Raw genomic sequence first — 24,425 nt, 5'->3', positions numbered from 1 at the left:
GAGTAAATGCCAGAAAATCCAGAGATCCTATCTAATCTGAGAGAACTGAGCCATATGTCTGGCTCCACAGGAGCTGCATAATCAGGATACTTCATTGCCCATAGTAGAAAACCCACTGAGCTGTTACCTGGACCTGGAGTGTAATGACCTGGGGTGCAGGTCATGTGCAGCCATGCACCTCTGCCTTACACAGCTGCAAATCTTTGACCAGGCTAAAAATTCTATTGGGAATGGCACCGTGCTGCTTTTCTTCTGAAAGTCCCACTCCAAGTGAGAGCTGAGATCCTTGCAGAAAGTGCTTATGTCCTCATGTAAGGGTGACTGTGTCATGAGTTTAAGAAGGTACAGGCAGATACAGTCCCAGCTGAATTTTTATTTTTTCAGTTGTCAGTCCCACATGGCTGAAGTGCTTCACTGGGTTGGAATCACTGGCATTTTCGAAAGTATGGGGTTTGCAATGTATGGTCAAAAAAGAAAGAAAACCCAACTGTCAATACTCCCAAATGGGTTGAAGTCTTGCAGAAAGAGCTAAGATTCTCTTTTCAGTTCATTGTAAGAATCTATCTGACCACCAAATTATTATTATCAATTTCCTACCTAGTAACTCTGTATTGGAGGCTACAGAGGCTTTTTCTGGACACTGCTGCTTTCTTATTAGAAACTGACTTTCAGCTGTGCCAGCTTTGGAGGATCCAATATATTTGATGTGTGTGCCTGCAAGAAAAGCAATTTGGTGAGGTGGAAGAAAGGGTGGGTTGGCTCTTTGACTGGGTTTTTCTGTTTGTTTTCTCTATCTGCTACAGTCTTCTGATCTTTATTGATTTAAAATGGGAAGGTAGAAAATATCACAACCCTGTGTTCAATCAAGGCAGAAGTCACAACTGTGTGTTCAGAAGTTACTCTCATTTGCATTTTTTTTGAGATTTCTAAAACTTTATTCAGAGGGTATAATTCATTCTTCTCCTTTCTAAAGCAACAAGGAAGGGTCTGTGGGGGAGATCAGTGTATGTCCCTGTGAGACATCCTAAATCTTGTGTACCCCTGAGATTTTGTCAGGTTTGGAAATAGACTCCTAGATCTTTTGTCCCTCTGAATAGAGCAGTCTTGGGTGACATTTGAAAAGGTACCTTCCTAGAAATTTTTCTGCAGGTGTTTAAGCATGTTTTTCTCCATGTTTAACATGTTAAGATGTTGATATGGATGATTGCTAGTCTAACCTTAGGCTCTTTCTATCATCTAAATTCACTTCTTTACAGAGGTTGCTGTAGTCTGGGACCTTAACTACTCAGTCACAGGCTGGCTTTCAAAGGTCCAGCACTTTTATTTTGCAAAATTTAGCATAAACCAATGTAGGAGTCTTAAGGTTTACCTTCAAATGGCTCCACACCAATTTTTTAATATCTTTTGGAGAATGACCTCTCAGAACTTATTTGATTTGTGGTTTTTGCAGCTGGGTGATGTGGTTTGGCTCTGTGCTCTCCCTGCTCTGCTGCACTGATGGCTCACCATGTTCCTAGTCTGAGTGTCTCAACTCAATTAGCAGCTTGCTGCCAGCCAGAGATAAGCCCATGGATAGGCATTCTGGGCATGGCAGATAAAAGCCCCACACAATAGTTCAGCCTGATATCCTTCACTTGATATAAAAATAGAATTTAAAGCCACTAATGAAGCAATTCAGGATATTTAGTTACAAGACAGAAGCTTTTGCATCCTTATTCAAGCTGCAGGGGATAGGAGACATGCAACCCTTTGGTAGGTGATGCTGTCATTGCCTCTCCTTTGCTTCTGCCATCTGTCCCCCACTCAGTCACCCATGGGAGAAGATGCCTTGGTCTCTCCCAGTAACTTACATGTGACAGGAATTTTGAAGCACTTTTGTCACTTTTCCCAGGAGGGAAATAGGATCTTGGTATATGACTCTTGTCTTCTAAGCTGAGAAAAAACAGGCAGGGAAATGCAGTGCTCTGGGCTGTTTTGCAGTCTCATACCAGCAAACCTAGGAAATGTGTCAGGCCATTCTTCTGACAGAAAATGCAGATTGATGGCAGTGGTGGTCAACAGGGCTCAGAAGAAAAAGGTTTTTAGGACTGGGCCTGAAAAAAAGCAAGACAAGGGAGCTTTAACCTGGTTTGGGTAGTACATGGAGGAGAGGAAAGAGGAACTATCTGATAATAAAAGCTATTCTTTTGCACCCTAAATGCCCTGCTGTGAAGCACAGCTTTCCCCTCCCAGGTCTTGATTTTAAAGTCTTTCCAGACTCATGGACACAGCAGTGAAGCCCATTCAGAGGCATTCCTGCCAAAGAGAGTTCAAGGTCATCAAAAACCAGGCATGAGTAAGAGTTTGGGCTTTTCTGCCTCAGCTTCCTGCTGTGCCAGGGACAATACCTGTCACTTCTGTCACCAATGGAAAAGTGTCATTCTGGGCCACCACCTCAGCACCTGCCAGGTCAGCTTGTATGCCAGGGCTCTTTGGGGAGCTTTCCTTACTTCCTAGGGTTTCCTTCAGCATCATGTGAAGGACTTTTTTCTGCCTCTGCTACCACAGCAGAGCAAGACTGCCATACAGCTTACTGAGCATGGCATTTCTGCCTTGTCCTTGCTGTACAATGGCACTGGGACAGGGATTTCTGCACGGAGCTGTGGGTGTGCACTCAGGGAAATCTGTGGATGCAAGGAAGGAGGAACCTTAGAACATCACTTCTGCAGGACTTGTTGCTTTTTCTCTTCTCTTCCAAGACCTCCACTAAGTTTCTCAGTGCTTTTCCAGGCATTCTTGGCCCTTTTGTAGATTTGCAAAATGTTTGGATTTTTTCTGTCACCCTTATCTAAGTACTGATCTCTGGCCTATTGCTTGGAAGTGCAGAGATTCAAGAATCTAAATATTAAACAGTGAGTATTCCAGAGTCTGTGGAAATCAGGCATGCATTCCCTTCTCTCTGAAGATCTGTTCTCAAATATTTGGTAATGTAATTTTTTTAGTGTTAAAAACCCTGACTCCAGTTTCTCATTAGCAACCATAAAGCGATCAGTGCAAGATACTGCAGATGTTCTGTGAAAAATGAAGTTCTGAAGAAGAGAAAAAGATGGTGGGTAGGAATATAGAGCAACTGAAAGAAATGTGAGAAAAGATGCATTTTTAATCCTTATGGGTAAAAGCCAATAGCTGAAGAAAATAAGGTTTTTCCAATATGAAATTTGGGAAACTGTGTGGGAATCATGGTTTAGAACCATATTGCTTTGGATACCCTAAACCAAAAATTTAGCAGAACACTGTCAGATTTTCCTTACATATCACAGTCTTAGAGAATTCCATTAGCATTTACCAGGTGGCAGAGCATAATGAAACCAATGCACAAGCTTTAAGGGAAGAAAATAAAATACCAAATGAAGCAAAGCCGAAAAATCTAAGATTGATAAGAACATTTGGAATCAGAAAAGTCCCAATGTCTTGCAAGAAGTGGTATTGAAGATGAGAGAGCAAAAAGAAATCTGTGCACTGTTGGACTGGGGTGATTTCTTACTAGTAAATGGTCAGTTAGAGGCTGGAGGCTTTCTTACCCAAAGCCTGGGTTATAATTTTGTAACCAGGATCCCTGACCACATGTAGATGTGATACCTAAATTTACAGCAAGGGATTTCAGACAAACCAAAAATGCTGTGGCTGGCTGGCTGATTTCAGTAGCAAAAATACATAAACATTATGAAGAGGTGGTGTTTATAATTATATCCAAATCAAGGGTAAACATAAGGGGTGGCATTCAGCTGATTTACACAGCATACCTCTCCATAGGAGATCATCACCAGTCTGTCCTTACAGTTATAGAGAAGAAATATCCTCTCTAGGTGCTCCTGACCAGCTTGAGCTGTTTGCTTTAAATCAACCTGAGCTGTACACTGGAAACACACATTTCTCTCTATTAACTAAACCTCACTGAGGATCAACATTTTGTCCCACAGCACAAAAAGTTGTCAAAATTATACCAAATGCAAATGTAGTTTGGCCTGCCTATGGCAGATCTACTGCTCAAAAGACCTTCATAGGAAAACTGTTTTGGAATAGATTACAGGCAAATTCCTACAGGATCTGCTTCTACAGTTTTGAAGGAAGGGATGGTGAATTGAAATGTGATGAGCAGATGTATATATAAAACACATAAAGGTTCTCAGCTAGATCTGTGTTCTATTGGCTTCAAATGAAAACAGATATAGAAGAAAAACTCAAAGAATGGGAAATAGCAAAATAAGTAAAAATTTACCAAACAAAACAGTCTGTGATATTCATACAAGAAACATTAGATTCATGATCATGCATAGTTGTAAATTACTTCTTCTTTTCTGGGAAAGGATTTTTTTTTTGAATACTCTTTTTAACACAACAAAATAGTGCAGTTAGAAAATATGAGTATTAAATATGTAATTTCTAAAACTAAGAAAATATATTGACCTGAATAATATGTGATTTGTGACAGTAACAAGCAAGCACTGCCAATTGGTGGTCTGGAAATTATGCATACAACAAACTAATCAGGTTTTTAAGGCATAATGCTGCAAATAGGAACCATGTAATATGCTCTGAAAAATTATGTAAAATAATGGCAAGGATGATTTTAAAAAGCTGAAGAGCATATTCAGATCCTCATTTGGCATATGTGATATACATTCTTGAAGTCTGGACTGCCACCTGCTGAAGCACAGTTTAATAGGAAGCTTTGACTTAATAGGACTGAGTTTTCATTTTAAACCTTGATTTTCACCCTATTTCTTTCTTCCAACCCTTAGTGCTCTATGTCCCATGAATCATTCTAACTGTGAGTAAATTTCAGATTTTCTCCCCTTCTGTCCCTTGATTCCCCAGTTCGGTGTCAGTCTTCCTCCTGCTCATCCTCTGTGATTTCAGCAGTTTCTTACCCTGTGATTTTCCTGTTACAATTTTAGAGCCAGACTCAACCACTCAGCCCACGCTGCTGCCTCTACAAAACGAAATCAGGCAGTGCAGACTCAGGCATTGTCCTGCTGCCAGCTGTCTTTATGTTTGCACGGCCACCACACGGGCATAGGTGTGCCCAAATTATGGCAGTAGCAGCGAGGGGAAGATGAACATTCTTATCATTGCTGAGCAAGGGGGACTGATGTAAGAAGGGTGGAATCTGAGAGACAACTTCCACAGAAAGAGGATACAGGAAGACTTGCAGGCTTCAAAACCATCAAGATCCAGACCAGAAGAGGCTGGGCTGCACAGCATCAGTGCAGATTAAAACTGATGGTGTGCTCTGAGCTGCAGTGATAATTATTGCAGAGGCTGAGGAGGACTGCTGAGATGTGAGCTGATTACCTTGTGGGTGTTTGCAGGCGGTGTTTACCCTTCAGCAGGAGGAAAGCAGACCCTTCCACGCTGGGTTATGGGCACTAACACGGGCTTTCCATCCCTTCATGCCCCTGCTGGAAGGAGCCCGGGCTGAGGCTCTGAGGGCTCCGTGGGTTTGGGAACTGCGGCTCCCGCTCGGCAATGGCACCTCTGAGGGCTCTCATGCCCTTCCTGCAATCGTTCAGGCCACGATCTCTTCTCAGATTTGCCCTCGAGATTACTCACAACGACTTGCGATCTTCTTGTGACCCTCTCACCCTACTTTTAGTGGGTGTTTTGTCCTGCATGGCCTCTTGTCCTCACGGGTGGGCTCTCCGTGGAGCTGGGACTTGCAGCGCGCTCGGTGCCACACGGAGGGATTGAACAGGCCGCACCCCCAACAGTGCTGAGCAGCCGCCCCTTGGTGTCAACATCTGGGGTTTTTATTGACCAAACTCTTTCAGCGCTGTAAGACCCCTTTCCTTGTATCAAATACGTGGTTGCGACCACCTGAGCATCTTCGAACTGATTTGAGTCTGTTTCAAAAGGAGGGAGCTGCAACCCCTCGCTCTGTGGAGCACCGGTACCCTCTAGTGGTAAAACCGCAGGCATTTTTAGGCAAAAAAGATGATTTCACTACTAACTTATCTTCTGTCTTGCTTTTGGACAAAAATCTACATCATCTTTAATTGACAGCAGTGTTTTTTTTAAATGACATCTTAATTTCCTGCCTTTAGTTTAAGTTCCTATGATGTAATGCGATGATGTAATTTCCTTGGACTGCTCTCAGTGTGTTTCACCTTTCATTAAATCATTAAAATGATACTTGTGAGCTGATGGGTGACTGAATTTTCACGTGGTTTAAAGAAGTGGCTGTAATGGAAAGCACCAAGCAGCAGCTGTTCCAGGCTTTAAATGGGGTGTTGGTGATGGTACCACTCTAAAGGCTCTATCTAGTATGGCAGAGCATAGGTGGCTTATAGTTAATCAGAGAGATCATGTTGCCTTTGCTTAGTTTTCACCTCTTTGCTCTTGGAGGTTCTGGAGAGCTGGATCATGGGCCTTGGGAAGCCAGGGAGCCACTGGCTTTTTAACTGCATGGAGGGGACAAGAAGATATGGTGTGACAAAGCTCAAGGGCATGGCAGGAACACCACAAAATTGCTAAGTGAACTCCCAAATGTCTTGAGAAGTAGTAGTGTGGTTATAGGTAAGGTTGATGGCAAAAGACACATTTTTGATCTGTTTCCTACCAACTACATAACCCATGCTCTAGAGCAGGGCTGGGGAGTGGGAAAAGGTGAAACTTGCCAAAGAAATCCAAAATTATTTAGCATGAGCAAGCACATTTACTTCTGTTCTAACCTTGCTCAAAATGGCTGATCTGAAATTTTCCTGGCATAAGAACAGTGAATTTCACAGAAGCCACAGCAAAATAATCCTTCAGGGTTTGCTATGAAGTGTTTCACTGTTGTCTTTTCCTTGCATGTAGGGCGCTAGTGGACTTCACTTGGAGTAAATTCCCCCCAAAACCATCAGGAGTTATCTGGAGCTCACCTCTGTCCTTTCACTCCAGCTGCAAATAATTTGCACATTCTCAGAATACCCCTCTTTATCCCTAGGTATTCTCAGACATGAAGGAAATGAAAACCCAAGGTTTTCATGTTACTGAGCTGAGTCCCTTGTCACTGCCTCCTCTGCAGGCTCTGTCTCTGCTCATTTCACCCAGTGAAACAAAGTGGAGTTTTTCTCAGCAAGAGATGAAATCACACTACAGGAACCAGATTGAAATTCAAAGCAGGTAGTACACATAAACACAGCTTGATTCTTCACAAGCTTTTTTCCCTGGGTGATTTCAGTACCTAATGCCTATCATTTCTTTGATGTACCCTAGCTATGAAAGCAGTGAATCCAGAGCTTTTACAAAGACATCTTTCTAATTTATTCATTAAACTCAAAATATTTCCATGGCCACCTGCCCCTCTGTTCCTGTGGATCAAGTTTTGGAAACACATTAAAATGCCCATGATCTGGGTACATGAAGTACCAGAATATGAGCTTGCCCCTTTGCTTCACAGTAATCACTTCCATAAAAGATTTTGAATAGCTTGAACCTGGGAATAATTTTGCAAAGCAGATCAATTAGACTGAATTGGATTTGCCAGCAGTGGGAGTTAAATTTTTAGTCAAATCTCTGTGTTCTGGAGCCTCACAGACAGAAAATAACACAGTGGCAATGATTTATCACACACTTTGTTTACTGGAGAGCAGAAATTTATCCTCTCTTGTTACTCTTTCAAACCTTTTTGTCTTTTTATTTGCATAGAAATGAGTGCAGAAAGAGAAGCAAAAAGAAAAAGAAATGCAATGCAGTTTTCAAGGGAGGGTTTGTGCTGCCTTGTAGTGAAGCATTTACTGTTTCCCAGGGCTCAGAATGTGCCAGGGAGGTCCATTGGCAGTAACTGCAATGCCATTCTGGGCAGCACACAGCTTGGAATAGACCTCCTGAGCAATATCCTCCTCCTCTGCCATATCATGCAATCCCTTCCCAAAATGCACTATCACCCATCTCATTCCTGAAGAGTGTGGGTTGATTAAAGCATGTCTGTCCCAGGAACATTCTGACTCTGATCTTGCCATGACTGCCAGTTCCCCCTGCTCCAACCTGGTTGAAAGCTTCTGATCTTCATCAGAATCCACCTCATTCTCACCAACAGGGAGCAGCTGTCCCATGGAGGTCTCTACTCATGATTTTATAAGCAATATCTCCAGTGCAAATACAGAGAGCATTAAAAATGCTGTGCTTTTTATTTCATTTCAGGTTTCTGATTGTCTTGGGGTGTTTGATCTTAGCAGTCCTGACAACTTTCAAGGAGTATGAAACAGTTTCTGGAGACTGGCTCCTCTTGCTGGTAAGTAAACTGTGGCTGCTGCCTTGCCCTGGTAATGTCCTGGAACTGAAATCAGCCCCATCAGCAGGGGGGAAACTTGCTTCCAGCTGTGCATGCAGTGAGTCCTGGAGCAGTGATTGTACACTTACACATTGGAGAGTTCCCAGTCCATTGTCAACACCAACTGAGTAAAAAATAAGTGAGGTTCCTGAGCAAAAAGAAAATGAGAGGGAAGACCCTAGCCTGAGGCTTTTAAATAATGGCTTTTCAGCATTTGTCTACAGTCCTTCCATCAGATTATCAGGAAATTTCCTATTGACCATGCCAGACCTAAGCAAACTTGAAAACTATTTTTTGGAGTAATCTTTCAACAGTTTTGATTCATTCTATAGTATTCTATTAATCCTAGTATTACTTTCAAGGGAGGTCATCGGAGTTGGACTCATGCTTGTGTCCAACAGCAGCATAACTGAAATTGCTGCAGGCAGTGCCTTTGAGAGAAAATGTATTCACAGCAAATACATTCCAGATTGCTTGCTCTATAAATGCTGAAGTTCATGCTCAAGACTTTATTTTAGCAAGGCCTCCCATTTAGCAGAAGAATTAAAAAATAGAAAAAACCATCACTAAATATAAAATTGCAAATTCAACATTTTATGAAAATGACCCTAAAAATGAACTTCCTTTTCTCCCACAGCTATCATAAAATACAGGGCACAATGCCTCACTTAACCTGGCCTTGTTTAAAGTATCCCTAGAGAAACTGCTCACCAAAATTAGTTCCAGGATCTCAATTTCCATTTTCCCTTGTACCTCCAGAGACATGTAGATTCGAGCAAGAGCTAAATGCCAAAAGGAATGAAAGGTGAATTCCCCTTGCATGTTCTTTCTCAAAAACTGCCTGTATGAAAACACCTTCATCCCTCAAAGAATGGGAAACTCTCTTTTGGTCTCTGTTACCCCGCTTAGGCCCATCTTTCACATTTGAAAAAGCCTGAGGTTATCTTTCCTTCTCCTGTGCTTGTTTTTACATGGCTCTCATCAGCTTTTAGAAGCTGTGGGTAATGAGCATGAGGAAAAGTCCCCTTTTCCCACTTGCCAGCAATTCACAGAGAGGAAAAGTAACTGTTTGCCCCAGGCTGCCCTTGGTACCCTACCCTGCTGAGCCCGTCAGAGAGGCTCTTTGCTCCCCATTCCCTCCCCATGCTTAGAAAGGTTCTGGAACAAGGTGGAAAATCCCTTCTTTCATCCACCAGAAATTTAAGGGAACAATATATGCCTTAAATTTGTCATACATATTTAAACTTATGACCATATGAGTGTGCTGTGTCCTTCCTTGTCTGGACAGATATGGCTGCATGGGCTGCTGGTAGCTGACCCTGGGGGTGGGTACAGAATGCCCTGGGGACTCTGTAGTCACCCCTCACATACATCTGCTCATTTTGTGTGGAGCAGGAGGTATTTCTGTGAAGTAACTGTCCTTCCATTAAGGCAGGGTAAGCACTTGACTTTTACCCAACAGCAGGGGCAAATCCTTCCTGCATGGTACTTAGCAGGCTGGAAAACTATGTCCCCACTTTGCCTTGCCCTGTCATCAATCTTGATTATCCTCCACTTTTTTCCTCTCTCTTACACATATCCTAACACTTGGACCTCGTCTGTTTCCTTCAGCTGTATCCTTATGTCCAGAATAACTGCAAAATTTGTGAGGCTAACAATGTTGTTTGTGTCTTGATACAGGAAACTTTTGCCATTTTCATCTTTGGAGCAGAGTTTGCCTTAAGAATCTGGGCTGCTGGCTGTTGCTGTCGCTACAAAGGATGGAGGGGGAGACTCAAATTTGCCAGGAAGCCTTTGTGCATGCTGGGTAGGCACATGCTCTCTACTACTGTTTGCCTCATTAATGTCCCTTTTCCTTTTAAGCCATTTTGGGGGATATCAAAAAACTGGTGATTGGCAGTGCAAAGAACACCAAAATCAGATCTGCCCTTTATGCCAGCACCTGTGTCCTGCTTGAAGTAATTATTTGAAGTAGCCAGAAATAACTTGTAATTAAGAGACACTTGTCTACCTAGTCAGTGAATTAAAAAAAAAAAAAAAAAAAAAAAAAAAAAAAGGAATCCTTCTACTCCTCAAATACATTTTCCTTGTCCTGAGCCCCATTGCACTTTTTTTAAGCTCATCCTCAGGAAGACTCTCTCTGCCTTCTGTTTCAAACCTGACTCTATACCCTCTTCCCCAGCTCCCTTTCATATTTGTGTTTTGTTTTACAATTGTATTGTTGGTCTGTATTTGCAAACAAGTATCTTTGTGATTTCACCCATGTTGTCTTTCAGGCTTGGAAGGCACTGCCTATAATTATCCACACAATTACTCATTATTCATGTTTGAATACCCTCCTGCAACTACTCATTATATCCACAAACCAACCAGCCAACATTCAGGAGCTCACTCTGCCCTGAACACCAGTCATCCCCATTCATTCACTGATTTTAGGATACCCTCACTTGTTTCAATTCTCCCAGGCCAAGCACTGGGCTTTTTTCTTTATTTGTACATAACACTCTGAGAGCCATGGTGCTGCACAAATACAAGCCTCTCCTCTTGTTTATCTCATGGATCTAAATGGGTAGACAAAATTGTGACAAATTTTCTTTGTGAATCTGTGCTATGCTCAATTTAGTAATGCTCCTTTGGGTGCTACTGTTGTACAGATGCATCTTATACTTCTAGTAGGTTTGTGAAGGCAGCAGATGTGAGCAAGGGGGATTAATTCTGTCTCATTCCTTCTCAGTATCATCTCACTCCTGAGTATGAATCTTCATTGATATCTGGGTAAAAAACAGAAGATATCCTGGATTTATTAAAATCATCTCTCATTTGCCACTGGTACACATTTATTTTGAGAATGATTGGAAGTGAATAAATCTGAAATCCACTTTTTTGGCTGGAAAGAGAATATAAAGACAATTCAAAGACTGACTGCACAGAGAATGTTTGAAGCTGTTTGGTACCACTTTCTTCTTGTATGTGTATATAGGATCAAAAAGCAGGGAGAAACAAGGAAAAGAAAGGAAACAAAAAGAATTTATTCACATTTCAAACCTCTTCAGTTATCAGCAAATTGGTCCGGTGAGCACTTTCAAAAAAATAGTAGTACTGACTTCAAGGTTTTAGTGGGAAAACTCAGCCAAAAGAATACAATGGTACCATCAAACCTGAATTTCTCATCTACTGACCTGTTCACTGTGGTGTTCCAGGGGTACAGATGAAGTTAAGGCTGATTTTCTGTCAGCATTAGGACACTCCATGCATTCCTAAGTGAGCTCAGTGTCCCAGGTCCAGTGCATTGATCTGTAAATAGATCCCAAGGCTTTCCAGGAGGTTCTGTGCCTGATACTGATGTGTGGCAGCTGCAGATATCTGATTAATTGGCAAGAGAAGGCATTTTCAGGCAGCTCTGAAACTCGCCTAGGGAAATTTCCAGCACAGCCAGATGGGATTAAGAAGCAGGTGATGGGGCCACTTTTGTTGGCAGGCTTTGTCCTTTTTGCCTTGCAGATATCTTTGTGCTGATTGCTTCCGTGCCAGTGGTTGCTGTTGGGAACCAGGGCAATGTTCTGGCAACGTCCCTCAGAAGCCTCCGCTTCCTTCAGATCCTCCGGATGCTGCGCATGGACCGGCGCGGCGGCACCTGGAAACTTTTAGGATCAGCTATTTGTGCACACAGCAAAGTGAGTGAGGAGCTTGCAGGGCTCAGATGGGGCTTGGGGAGGAAGATTAAAAGGGAAGAGAGGGGGTGCACAGGTACAGCAGTGCCTTGGGGTTATGTTTAGCAGTTCTGTATACAGTTTTTTTATTCCATTTTCCATTCTCTGAACAATTTTGCCCCTTGTTTTACCTTTCTGTGCTCTGTAGTGGTGCTGGAAAGTGAGACCATGTTCATTCCCACACATTACAATGAGAACTTTGCCTTTACTGTGAATGGAAGCAGAGACATCCCTTTTGTTGTGAACGATGCTGAAATCCTTGACAGAAAAGCCTGGGAAGTTGCAACATGTTTGTAGTGGCTTCTCAGACTTGTCTGATCAACAGATGGAGCAGGCCTCTGAGGGGATGCAAAGAGTGAGAAATGTGCACAGAAATGTGGTTTCCAAGGGAGCTACTGGTAAAATTTCTCTTTGGAAGCTTAGGTCAGACAATACAGAGATGGACACAGTGAGAACCCAGACAGGCAAAAATTCCTGAAGTCATCTTTGCTTGGTCTAGCTTGATGCTGTAGGCAGACACATCCTGTCTTGTACCAGATGAGTACTTGTGTTCTTGCATTTTTACAAAACATTATTACAAGTTAAAAATTATTTGCTTAAAAATCCTGTAGATGAGATTTCTCATCTGCACCGGATGTAGAAAAATGACATATACTCCATTACATACTGCTTTTTCTTACCCATGAATGATATTCCTGACATCCTATACGGTTTTCAAAGTTAAAATGCCAGCTGGTATAGCAAATTTAGACTTTGCTTCTGTGTAGGGACTAATGGGGATGCCCACTATGCTTCATTTCTTACAAACTTCTGCTTCTTCCTCATATAAACTTGCTACAAGACAGGTGGCAGATCAACGCTTATGTCAAAAATGTTGGAAACAGATCATGGAATAAGTCTGTGTAACAAAAACATTGATTAGAAATTGTTAAAGGCTTCATGGTGTGGGATTTCATTCAAATATTACTTGCTTGGTTCCTCACCGTGTACTTTTAGACCTCAGCTAGCTGAGAGGGGGTTATGAAAACTTTGCTTTACTGGAGGCAATGACAAAATAATTTTGCTAGCAATTTAAATTAGCTAAGAAAGTTTTTCACTTATCTCAAGATTCAATTTCAAAGTTATCAGCGGCTACTTTTTTCTTTTTTTTATCTCAATACAGTAAATTGAATTGGATGGATAACTAATATGAATTATAAAAATTAATTGGAATATTGATTTTTTGACCCCTGAAGACCTTAAAAAAAAGTTTCTGCCTTGTTTCAGATATTCTGTCATTCTGGGATTTTAACTTGGGTGGCTGCATGCCTCACCTCTGTGGGGCACTCCACTTTAGTAATTCTCTCTAAAACATCAAAGTTTGGGGTTTGTTTGCACTCTGAATATTTTCAAGGTCTGTTCTTCTTGCATTAATTATTTTTGAAAACATCATTCATGATGGGATCAGCTTTGATATAGCTGAAGAGATGGAAGTGCATCCTGCAGCCTTGGCTCTCTGGAGGTAGGGAGAGGGCAAAGCTGTTGATTTGCATGCCAAGACTGACCAGGCCCAGGAACAGAAGGAAAAGAAAGAGTCAAGGTCAGGGTCAGAGCCCGTCATCCCCCTGTGCCATGGGTGCGGCTAAGCCCTTAACCCAGCTTAATGCAGAGACACAACTGCAGATTCTTCCAGGCTGCTCCTAAGATTCTGTGTAAGGGCCAATTCTTGTAAATCTCTGCATTATTTCCCACTAAGTGCTGAGCTGGGCTGGTCATGGATGTGAGCAAAGCCACCAGTTACAGCTCTGCTGTTACCCTTTGTGCTTCTCTCTCCTCTTGATGTTTACTCTGCCACCGTGAATACTGAGGCTCTTCTCAGCCCCTCTGTGTTCATCTGTTTCTTTTGCAGGAACTCATCACTGCTTGGTACATTGGGTTCCTGACACTCATCTTATCCTCATTTCTTGTTTATCTGGTTGAAAAAGATGTTCCTGAAAAAGATGCTAATGGAGTGGAGATGAAAGAGGAGTTTGAAACCTATGCAGATGCACTGTGGTGGGGGCTGGTAAGTGACTCCAAAATTACCTTATACACTTCTTAAAAACTTCCTATCCAAGAAGACATAAAGTTTTAGGGATTACAGTGCAAGTGCTTCTATCCTTAAGTGAAAGGCACATTACGCAGGAGCATTACCAATTGACGGAACCTACAACCCTGTTGATTTTCAGGTTGATTTTCAGAAAAAGGCCCTTATGTGCTTAATTGCCTTCAGAAATCAATCTGTGGTCCTGGTGTCTGGGAAACCTCTTTTAGAGGAGCATCTCTTTAGGTGTAACTGCACTATGGGAGACTGAGCTCTCATGCCAGCAGTGTCCTGCAGTGAGAGCTGTGTTGCTCAGAAAATGGCAGAGCCAGAGCTGCCCAGTGGATGGGTCTGTTGGGCTGTCAAAGAGCACCAAACATTTGGGCAGCTGAGGAATACATGCATAGCAGGTTTTGTTCTTATGGAGCCAGTGTCTGAAGATGTCTCTAGGTTCAGATGGAGGAAGTAAAAAAATATTTCTGGAAAGGTTAACATAACAATTTTCATGTCTTATATGCATTCCCCAAAGATCAGGGAATGCCATTGGTGGTAGGATGCTGAACAAGAGGGATTTTTGGTACGTCTGCTCTCGTCTCTTCTGATTAAGAGAGGAGTATTGGTTTGCACCACTACTCATTCAATCACAGATATTCCTGCCATTCCAGAATTCGTGTTGCCTTGTTACTGATAGTTAAGGAAGTTTATGTCATGCTGTGACTTAAATTCAGCAGCATATCTTGTATTCAATGTAGTTCACTCATAAATATAAAGTACTCCCCTTCTCCCATTATTAGTCAAAAGATACCAAATGTTGCCTAGGACACCTGGATGTTTCCATGTCCTTTTATATCCATGACATTTAAATGGAGTCTCAGTGGTGAGAAAATGTACACAGCTGGAAATTAACAATTGTGCCAGAAAGGAGAATCTTTTCACAAAGACATCTTTGTTTTAAAAAGACCAGGACTTCAGGTAGAGCTAGTTCTGACAGGTTGTTAAGGATCTGCAAGCTGTTAAGTGGCAAATCCCATTCCTGACTGTGTACTGATGGTGGGCAGGAGATTTGTGTGGAGTTCACTTGCAGCAAATGCATGTGAAAGAGGCAGCTGCTTTGAGACTAAAGCCATTTTCCATGCAGTGCCTTGGGACTATGATGCCACCAGACATTGGTTGACCCATCCTCAAGATCCTATTTCACTAAGCTGTGCATGAGCATCCTCAGGGCTAAGTGGGTTACATACACAGCTTTCATGGTGGCATTTACACAGAGCTGTTGGCTTTGTTCTTCTTACATTAAACCCTGGTTCTTGTGCCCACAGATCACCCTTGCTACAATTGGATATGGAGACAAAACCCCTAAAACCTGGGAGGGACGGCTGATTGCAGCCACCTTCTCTCTCATTGGAGTGTCCTTCTTTGCTCTTCCTGCAGTAAGTACCTTCCCTCCTCTGTTAGACACAGCCCAGTTCTGTGCATTTGCAAAAAGAAGGTAAAGCTAATAAAACCACCAGTGGAACCAAATCCCTTTTAAAGAAGTACTCCAGATTCTTGAGTGGGTCTGTATCAGTAAATGGAACTTGTTTCTTCCCAACTTTGCACAGAACCTATTGGGAATAATATATCCCCCCAATACTCCTCAAATCATTCTGTGGGCATTGTCTGACAGTGCTAATTTGCACAGGACAAAATTAAACCAGCAAGTGAACAATCTGGGAAGCCACAAGGCAATTCATGAGACTGTACACTGGCACATGGTAATTTACTTGTATTAGCATAACCCCCACAAAACATATTTTCGAAGGATCTGGGGTCCACTATTGTAATAATTAGAATTTGACCCATCTTACCCAGCCCTTTATTTCCTTTGTCTGCAATGTACTCAGATAAGAATGAGACAAAATCTGACTGAGCTGGGCTGAATAGCAACAGAAACTGCCCCAGTCCCAGATTTTAGGATATTTTTCCTCTAGATCCAGACTTGGAAAGAATTTCACAGAGGATGACAAGTCCTGCACCCTCAGATCCAAAGCATGGTCTAGCACAGCCCTTGTATCATGCAAGCAGAGTTTCAGTGGAAATGGAAAGTAGTACAGCAGCTGGACAGACACCACCAGCTTGGAAAGGCAGTAGACATTTAAGAAGCCTGTTGACGACCTTTAATGATTTGGTGTGGCCTGTGGTCCTTGAGAGGATCATGAGAACCTCCTGTCCCATGAGTGGAGCAGCAGGAAAGGCATGGGAACTGCACAAAGACTGTGTGTAGCCATCTCCACTCCACCCACAGACCTGCATCCTCTCATCATTAATCCCTTTTGTTCTGAGTAAGCAATGTCTAAAATCTTGCATCACTTTATGCTTTCAGGGCATTCTGGGGTCAGGGCTGGCACTGAAGGTCCAGGAGCAGCATCGTCAAAAACATTTTGAGAAAAGAAGAAAGCCAGCAGCTGAGCTCATTCAGGTTTGCAGCCCTTTCCTCTTCCTTGAAAAAGTGCTGTGCATGAAGGCTGCTGCATCATGTTAGCAAGGGCCACCACTCCTCCCCTGCCCAAATTCTCATTTCTCATTGCAGGAGGTGAGAATTTTTGTTTTTCAGTTTTTCACACTGAGCTGGGTAATCCAGAGGTCTTTGCAGTTTTGAGGAATCTCCCAACTCCCAGACTGTCTTTCAGAAGAACAGTGTCTTGCAAAGAAAGGGTCTCATCTGCTACCTTCTGTAAACCAACTGGCTTCTGCAGCACTGCCACAAAATCACAGGAAACAAGCTGTTGAAAACACATTCTTTACAAAATAGAGATTTTTTTTTCAGTTCCTTTGAGAAAATGCTTTTCTTTAGAAACAATTATGTTGTTATTGATGTGAAGACAGCAATCGAAGTAACACAATAGACAGTGACTATTTCAATCAAGGCTAATAACATAAATACTATATGTGGGGTTTAAAAAACTAAACCATACCCTGTATCCTCTGTTATGTCACTGGATGATCCAAAAATTCATTGGGAAGAGAGCCCTTACCTCACTTGGACATCAGTGATGGCCTTTGTTATGAATTCAGGATATTAAGCTTAAAATCATTAGTCTGTCTGCTGACAAATTTGAAATTTATTCTTACTAGGTATGGACCCCATCCTGATAGCAGTTAAGTAAATGACAGCATTTTCACAGAGGGACAGAGAAAGTTTCTGTGATAACAAATGGAAGCATTGGTGCTCAGGATTGAACCAGTCCTCAGGAGAAATAGGCTGAATGGCATTAAAATTCATGGTTGTTCTCATTAAAAACATGCTTTAGCAAACAGAGGGGCTGCAGGCATGAATTGTGAATAGAATTTGATGGAACTTAATTTTAAATTAAAGCATCTCTACTGATCAGGTAGCTTATGTAGCTAGTGGGTTTTAGGTTGGGGAATATTTTTTGATAATTTTAATTTGAACTAAATGCTGGAGTAGAAAATTGCTCAGCAAAATTTCTTCTGATGATACATTCAGAGGCAAACTATCTTAAATAGTTCCAGAATTACTGGACAAGTCCAGCAGTGCTTGAAGCTCTTTTAGACATACGAGACAGGACAATAAAACCATTTTAGTCTAATGTAACGTCATGTTCTGATAATGGTTGTCTCCATGTTCTGTCTCCTTTAACAGCCCTCCAAGATCAAAATTCAGTGTCAAAAGCTTTTCTATATAGTGGCTCTCATTTGGTATAGCTGATTAGTAATTAATTTCCAGATAGTGACTCAGGTGCATTGTTATGTTCTTTGACAGTGTCTGGCTGCAGTCAGCTGGGAAATGAATTTAGCTAACACTAATTATTTCTTCTCCTTTGTAATTTAGGCTGCCTGGAGATACTATGCTACTAACCCCAACAGGATTGATTTAGTTGCTACCTGGAGGTTTTATGAATCAATTGTATCATTTCCATTTTTCAGGTAAGTGCATTGTCCACCTCTCCATCATAATTTTCTGTGAAGTATCATCCAGGACAGGGAACACAGACTATATATATATATATATATCAGTGAGGCTTTTGTAGGCAACAGATGTTTTCCAGAAAACTCTTCTGAAGAAGAGGAATCTTTTCTGAAGTAGTGGTTTAACTTCAGTCACCGCTTCTGAGTTCAGTGAAAGTATTCCATACATAAAGACATTCAGATAAAATGGACACTTATCTGTTTATGGCTATTAGATTGATCCTCACGCTTTCTGCCTATCCAATCTTTCTCACATTTAGGTCTTAACATTTTAAAAAAAGATTTGAATATTTTTTTAAAAACCATATATGGTCCTCTGAATAAAGCCAAGACTTTTTGCTACAGATTATCAGCTGATAACAGTGGGCATTACATTTCCAATTCAGTGCTTTAAACATTCCTCCTGCTCTTGCTGTTGTGCCTCATTCTGAAAAAGAAGTTCCCTTAAACTACTGTTCAACTCAGGTCTCCATGCATAGTTGTGCTGACTGCCCTGATACTGAAGTTACAGCTGTCACTCAAAACTGACTTGAAATGTTCCAGACTCCTGCTTTCACAAAGGGCAAATTACAAATACCCTTTCTTTGTTTTAGTCACAATACATTTTTAGAATCAATTTCAACTGCTTCAAAAAGGTAATCTCAACAAAAAAACCCCTAAAACAACAACAACAACAACAACAAAAAAACCTAGCACCAAAAGTTTTTAATTAAGGCTCAGTGCATTTCTTTCCTTTTCTTTATCTCTTTCACTCTCTGTCTATCCCACATTTTCCATTACATAGTAATTTCTTCAGGATTTCTTGACTGCAGGGTTTTTCAGTGAATAATTCTCAGATTCATAAGGAGTCTGAACTCATTACTGTGACTTCAAGTTTGCTCATTTTGCATAGGTTCTTCTGTAATTCAAATGCAACTTGAAATTTAATAGGTATTTTGCAAATGAGATCCTGGGAGAGAGGGCAGGGGAGATCACTTCTCACCAAAGACTGGATTGCCAATTTAAGCAGCACAGACTGGTTTCAGGAATCTATGTAACTTCTTTTTTTTGCTTTATAGCTAGTTGAAAATGTTGTTCTGTTTTTTCTGTCATTTATGGTCACAGAACAAAAGAAGAATAAGGTATTAGCAGTAGATTAGCAATTTATGTTTTAAAAATATGCTGAATTTATGATGTGATTCTTCTCTGCTTGCCTTCTTGTAATGCGTCCTCTCTTATCAAAAAGGAAAGAGCAATTGGATGGTACTGCCAGGTATGTAGCTGTCATTATTATACATATATGTTTTAATGCAGCTGTTGGAGGATGCAAGCTAAATAGTTCTATGTGGATTCATGAGCTGTTAACTAAATCATGCTACTAACACCACAGGTAATCATTAAAAATTATTAACAAGTCCATTTCCTAACTGCTTGCTTTTTTCCCTAGTTTAACAACACAGCTAAAATGCTAATTGTACGAAGGCAGTGTTGCTTGCTGATTGTCTGTGAACAGCTTTATTGTTTGTTATGACTAATCATGGTCTAGATTTCTCCTGATCCATGCTGCAGAGCCAGAGTTTAGCATCCAGGCTGTTCTGGGGGGAATTTAAGACTCTGGTTGCTGTTGTTGCTCCACAGTCTTGCACAGAGCAATGTTATGGCGTGAGTCAGTGACAGTTCACCATGTGCAGAGATTTGTTGACAATAAATAAAGAGATGGGTGTCTAAGATGGAACAGCAGGATAGTCAGTCTCTCTGACAGTACTGTAAAAGCTACATTAGGTTTGAGGGCCTGGTGCCACCCATGCTGAATAAAACAGGAAAGCTCCCCATCACACTAGGGTATTCACAAGCAAAGAGAATGAAGGAATCCTCAGCACTGGTCAGTCACTGAAGACTGCAGCAGAGCAGCCACTGTCAGCCAACCTGCAAATCCTCAAATGGAAATGATTTCTTTATAACCCTCTTCAGATAAGTAGAAGAATCAAATGCATATACAATAATTGTAACTCAAAACTTAATGTTAAACCACTATCAATGGGTCACCCACAATGAAATTCAATAACAATTAAAGGATAAATAGCTCCACAGTGCTGAAACTACTTCAGTTTGCTTCACCATTTACAGCACAGAGAAAAGGAACAAAATTGTAGCTACATTGGAAAACTGTGAACCAGAGGTCAGGTCTGGAGTTCTAGTCCCTGACTTGATGAAAAATTATGTTTTTCTTTTTGTTTTTTAAATATTCCATGTAACACATGAGAACTTCAAAAAAGAAAGTTGACAAAAAAAAAAAAATTACACTTGCTATTCTCCTAGAAACTTTTGGGGTCCAAGCTTCATTTAGCAGAGAAGAAAAACCTACCTCAAGTTTTCTTACAATACTTTTGAGTAAGATATCCTTGAGCAAGTGCTCAAGTGACAAATTATTGGGAAAGGATATCTTCCTCCTCTTACCACCAAAATCATGAGCTCACTTGTACCTCCTCAAAGAGGACTGTGTGGGAGGTACCCAGGTTGTGAACTCCTATGTACTCTACAGCCATGGCTCTCCCCTGGCTAAGCAGTCATGAGCAAGCTCAGTTGCATTAATGCAGATGTTTGGAGATTTTAGCCATCTCCAGTCTTGGTAACAGCTGAGTTTTGGTCTTTAATATGTAGGGAAGAGCTTAGGAGCTGAAATCTTGAGTCAAAATGTTCTGGCTGAGATGCAGCAGCAGATTAAAATTAGGTAAGAGAATGCCTGCTGCAGTTCACTGTTGATCACAGCCCCACTAGAGAAGCTCCTGCACCTGCAGCAGTTCTGAGTTACTGTATCTTTCAGGCAGTAGAAATCACTTGATGTCAACACACTGAATTAAAAATGAAAAAGTATGACTCACAGTTCAAAATCTTTAAAACTATAATCCCAAGGCCCCTCATTCTAGCTGGATATAACTTGGTTTTATTTTATTATATATATAATAATCCTCAGCAAAATCATCAGTACACCTGCATGGGAGCCTTCCTGCTAGCAGAAATGTGTTTATGGAATGAGGCATTCAATTAAAGGGATTGGAAACCCTCCAGGTAAACAGACATTTGATGGTACTTGTGGGAACATCCATTGACTTCAGTAGAAATGTGATTGAGCCATAAAATCTGGTTGTTTTGACAGTACCACATCCCATCTCTCATAAAACTTTTATTTAAAAACCAGATAATTTTAAAAAATCTTCTTCCTTCTACAGTGGTTTAGTATTGAAATTATTACCCATATTCCACTGAAGTTTGTGTTTTGACTGTATTGAAATAAATGAGCAATAAGGGAATGTGGTCCTAATGGAGAAAACAGTCCATAAGTGTCCTCAGTCTCCAGGTTCTTCCATCAGTTAAGTACTTAAAGAGAAAGTAAATAAGTAGTAAACTGCTGTTGCAATCAATTGCTTTGTCTTGATCCATGGTTGACAAAGGAGAGAGAAGAATTGGTCCAAAATTTTCACAGAAGCTTTTAATAAACTAAAAATGAGGCCTGGCTGTGTCAAAATTTGAGGACCAGAAGTGCTTTAAGTGGCAGAGTTTTTAGTGAGTAGAGTGAAAGCTCTTTAGGAACTCCACAGTTCTAGAGTTGAACTCTGTGACAGATCCTTCTAGGATCTCTCCTGGATCAGGAGAGAAACAGGAGCTGGCATGATGATGAAGTCACAGACAGATACAGGACCCTGTTCTTAAACCATTTGGGAAGAACACAGGGGTAACAAATGAGTGGAAAAGTCCATTTCAGAAGTTGGATCCCAAGGCAAGGCTGCAGGGAAGGACTTTTCACAGTGGAAAATCAAGTAAATTTTGTCAGCAATCTAAGGCTTTACTGAAGCTCCCTTCAAAATAAAGCTGTGAAGATGTATGATGAAGAGGACATTGGACTGCAGCTTGACTCTGTCCTGTAAGCAGTGAAGGGAAGTGGTTGTGATTTATGTGGTTATGAGTTATGATGCTGCTCTTAAAAACAGCATCTTCCCTATGTATAGTCCCCCAACCCAGGAGGAACTGAGCTGTACTTTCTGTGGCTCACTGGTGGGGAGTTTACTGACCTCATGCCAGAGGTGCCACTAGCTCTTTTTTTCCTTAATCTATGCCTAAACCTCACAGACCCATGAAATCTCAGACAGTAACTGCTTTTCTCCCTGTATTGCAAAGCTTTTTCATCTGTTGAGCTCTCTAGAAGGGAGATTGTTGAGGAAGAGATACAAATGCTCATTTCTGCAGGCATGCAGCAAATCATTCAGCAAACATTTGGGAGCCTGACCTACATTTAGGATATGCATTTGCTTGCCAGACATATTTTTATTCTGAGCAACTTTTCATGTCTATGTTTCAGGAATTAATATTGGGGCCTGATTTTTCAGTGCTGTTGTTAGCAGCTGTTCCACTGACTTTGACCAGAGTTCAAACTTGCATGTACAGGCACTTTAGTAAAGAATTTTGAACATTCTTCTAGGGTCTTACTCCTGATCTTCATTGTTCAGCTTTAGAACTAGACATCAGGAGAGCATGGTTATTCCTAGATCTATTATTATGTGATTGCAGTAAAGTCATTTATCCCTGTTTCCTTATCTCTACAAGATAAATAATATTTCTGTGCCTTTGGAAAGGTGATTTGATTTTTTAAAGTGGCATAATGAGTACCTGTCCTTCCTATTATATGAGTATGAAAGAATTAATGAAATGTGGTAAATTTTTGTATTGCCAATGCTGAAAACAAAATGAAAATAAAACCCTACTTTGCAAGGTGTAAAATTTTGTTGTAAACTATTCATCCTAATACATCTGCCCAAAACAGGAAGGAAAAAAAGCCACTCTGATCTGCACACTACATTAACTACAAATGAAAGGCTCCCATTCCTTTTAATAGAGCTTTTCATGGGTAATCAATAATGTCTCATCTTAATAACTTTTCTTCACTTTACAGTAATGTCATGATTAGTAGGGAGTCATTCTTTGGATCAAGCCTCACAAGAAAACTTAGGTATATATGTTCAAGTAACAGTTCAGCCTTATTCTTTTCATATTTCTTGCATGCCATTCTCTGCCTGCACTTTCTGTTTTTACTACAGTAGTTCACATAACCACCATCAGAAGTAAGGGACAATAAGACTGCAAAGTTATTAAGCATAAAAAGAAAGTTGCATGACCTAGCAAATAGTTAATTGTTCTACTGTTCAGAAAACATGGGGTATTATCCTAGCTCTCCAAAGAATCTGCTTAGAAACAGACCCTTTTCTCTGTTTCTATCAAATGGAAATTAAATGAGCCTAGTCTGCAATGAATTTTGAAATTTACTGTGAGAAAAATATACTGTAAGAGCTAAACACCGTTCCTTATGTGTCCCAACCCTGCCAACAAAATTCATGCAAGTTACTTTGAATTTGAGTTCAGTGGAACAACGTCTTTGCATGTGTATTTACAGGCTCTGGTTCAGCAAATGGAAAACAAGTGGATCTTTTGACCACCTGAATAAAGTTAGTGACATGCTTAAATATCTTGCTGAACTGTGGCCTAAGATGTGGGGCAAGAATTTTACCTTCCTGCAAAGAGACATAGACGTAGCTTGTGGAACTTCAGGAATATAAAAGACACATCATTAGAAATAATATTTTGACTGAATTGTAAAGTATTTTACTCTATCCCACACCTTGCTGTCATTCAACTTTATCTGGTTGTTCTCCTTCCAACTTTGTTCCACAAACATGAAACCATCAACCTGCAATTCAGCTTTTCTAGCTGGAGCTCTTCAGCTTTTGGAGATCAGCAAGTAAAGTGCTTCATTTTTTTCATTTGAGGACTGACCCATGCAAAATAGTCAGGAGACTTTGACTGGTGAAAAATATCCATCCTGGTTTCACAGTGAATTGGATTTGGATTATTCTTCCCATAGATTTATGTGACATAGTTTATTTTCATACATCTCCAATCCCTTTAGAAAGTGTGGATAAGAGAAGGGGCAAAGCAAAGGCCTTTAGTGTATGTGAAAGCTCTTTCTTTTTCTGAAGGGCATCAAAGTTGAGCTGAAGTTTTAATTTGTGCTCATATTTATGGGCAGATAATCTGGATGGTAGGTGAGTGTGGATTTCAAGTCATACCCACCCTTAAATACTGTACACCACCAAGGAGTGTGGAAATTTGTTGACTTAGAAGGGATGTTTCCTCCTCACACATTAGAAACTTGCAAATTTAGGCCTCAAGATTCAAGATGCAAAGTGAAGTGTTTAGTTTCCAGGAAGCTGTAGTCAACTATTTTGGGACAGAACATTTTTGTGAGATCCTCTCTGAAGGAAAGAATGCTACTCAATAAACGGGAAAGTTGATTAGCTAAAGTTTAGAACCACCTCAGAAGTGTGGAATGTTCTTTTTTTTAAGAAATGTCATGGAC

The 24,425-nt window shown here is 40.8% G+C and overlaps 1 protein-coding gene across 1 annotated transcript in view; it reads left to right on the top strand.

The window, feature by feature from the left end:
* The window catches only part of KCNQ3 (potassium voltage-gated channel subfamily Q member 3), a 189,807-nt gene that overhangs the window by 146,202 nt on the left and 19,180 nt on the right, over window positions 1–24,425 (top strand). The window contains exons 2-9 of the mRNA XM_059867282.1: window positions 8,167–8,257; window positions 9,977–10,103; window positions 11,798–11,970; window positions 13,895–14,050; window positions 15,388–15,498; window positions 16,431–16,526; window positions 17,901–17,995; window positions 19,263–19,289. Of these exons, the coding sequence (XP_059723265.1) occupies window positions 8,167–8,257; window positions 9,977–10,103; window positions 11,798–11,970; window positions 13,895–14,050; window positions 15,388–15,498; window positions 16,431–16,526; window positions 17,901–17,995; window positions 19,263–19,289 (876 nt within the window). The remainder of the gene's footprint in view (window positions 1–8,166; window positions 8,258–9,976; window positions 10,104–11,797; window positions 11,971–13,894; window positions 14,051–15,387; window positions 15,499–16,430; window positions 16,527–17,900; window positions 17,996–19,262; window positions 19,290–24,425) is intronic.

Source organism: Haemorhous mexicanus, chromosome 1 (genome assembly GCF_027477595.1).
Source record: "Haemorhous mexicanus isolate bHaeMex1 chromosome 1, bHaeMex1.pri, whole genome shotgun sequence".
NCBI classification, from domain to species: Eukaryota; Metazoa; Chordata; class Aves; order Passeriformes; family Fringillidae; genus Haemorhous; species Haemorhous mexicanus.
Note: the sequence above shows the minus strand (reverse complement) of the source record. Positions and strands in the feature narration are given on the sequence as shown.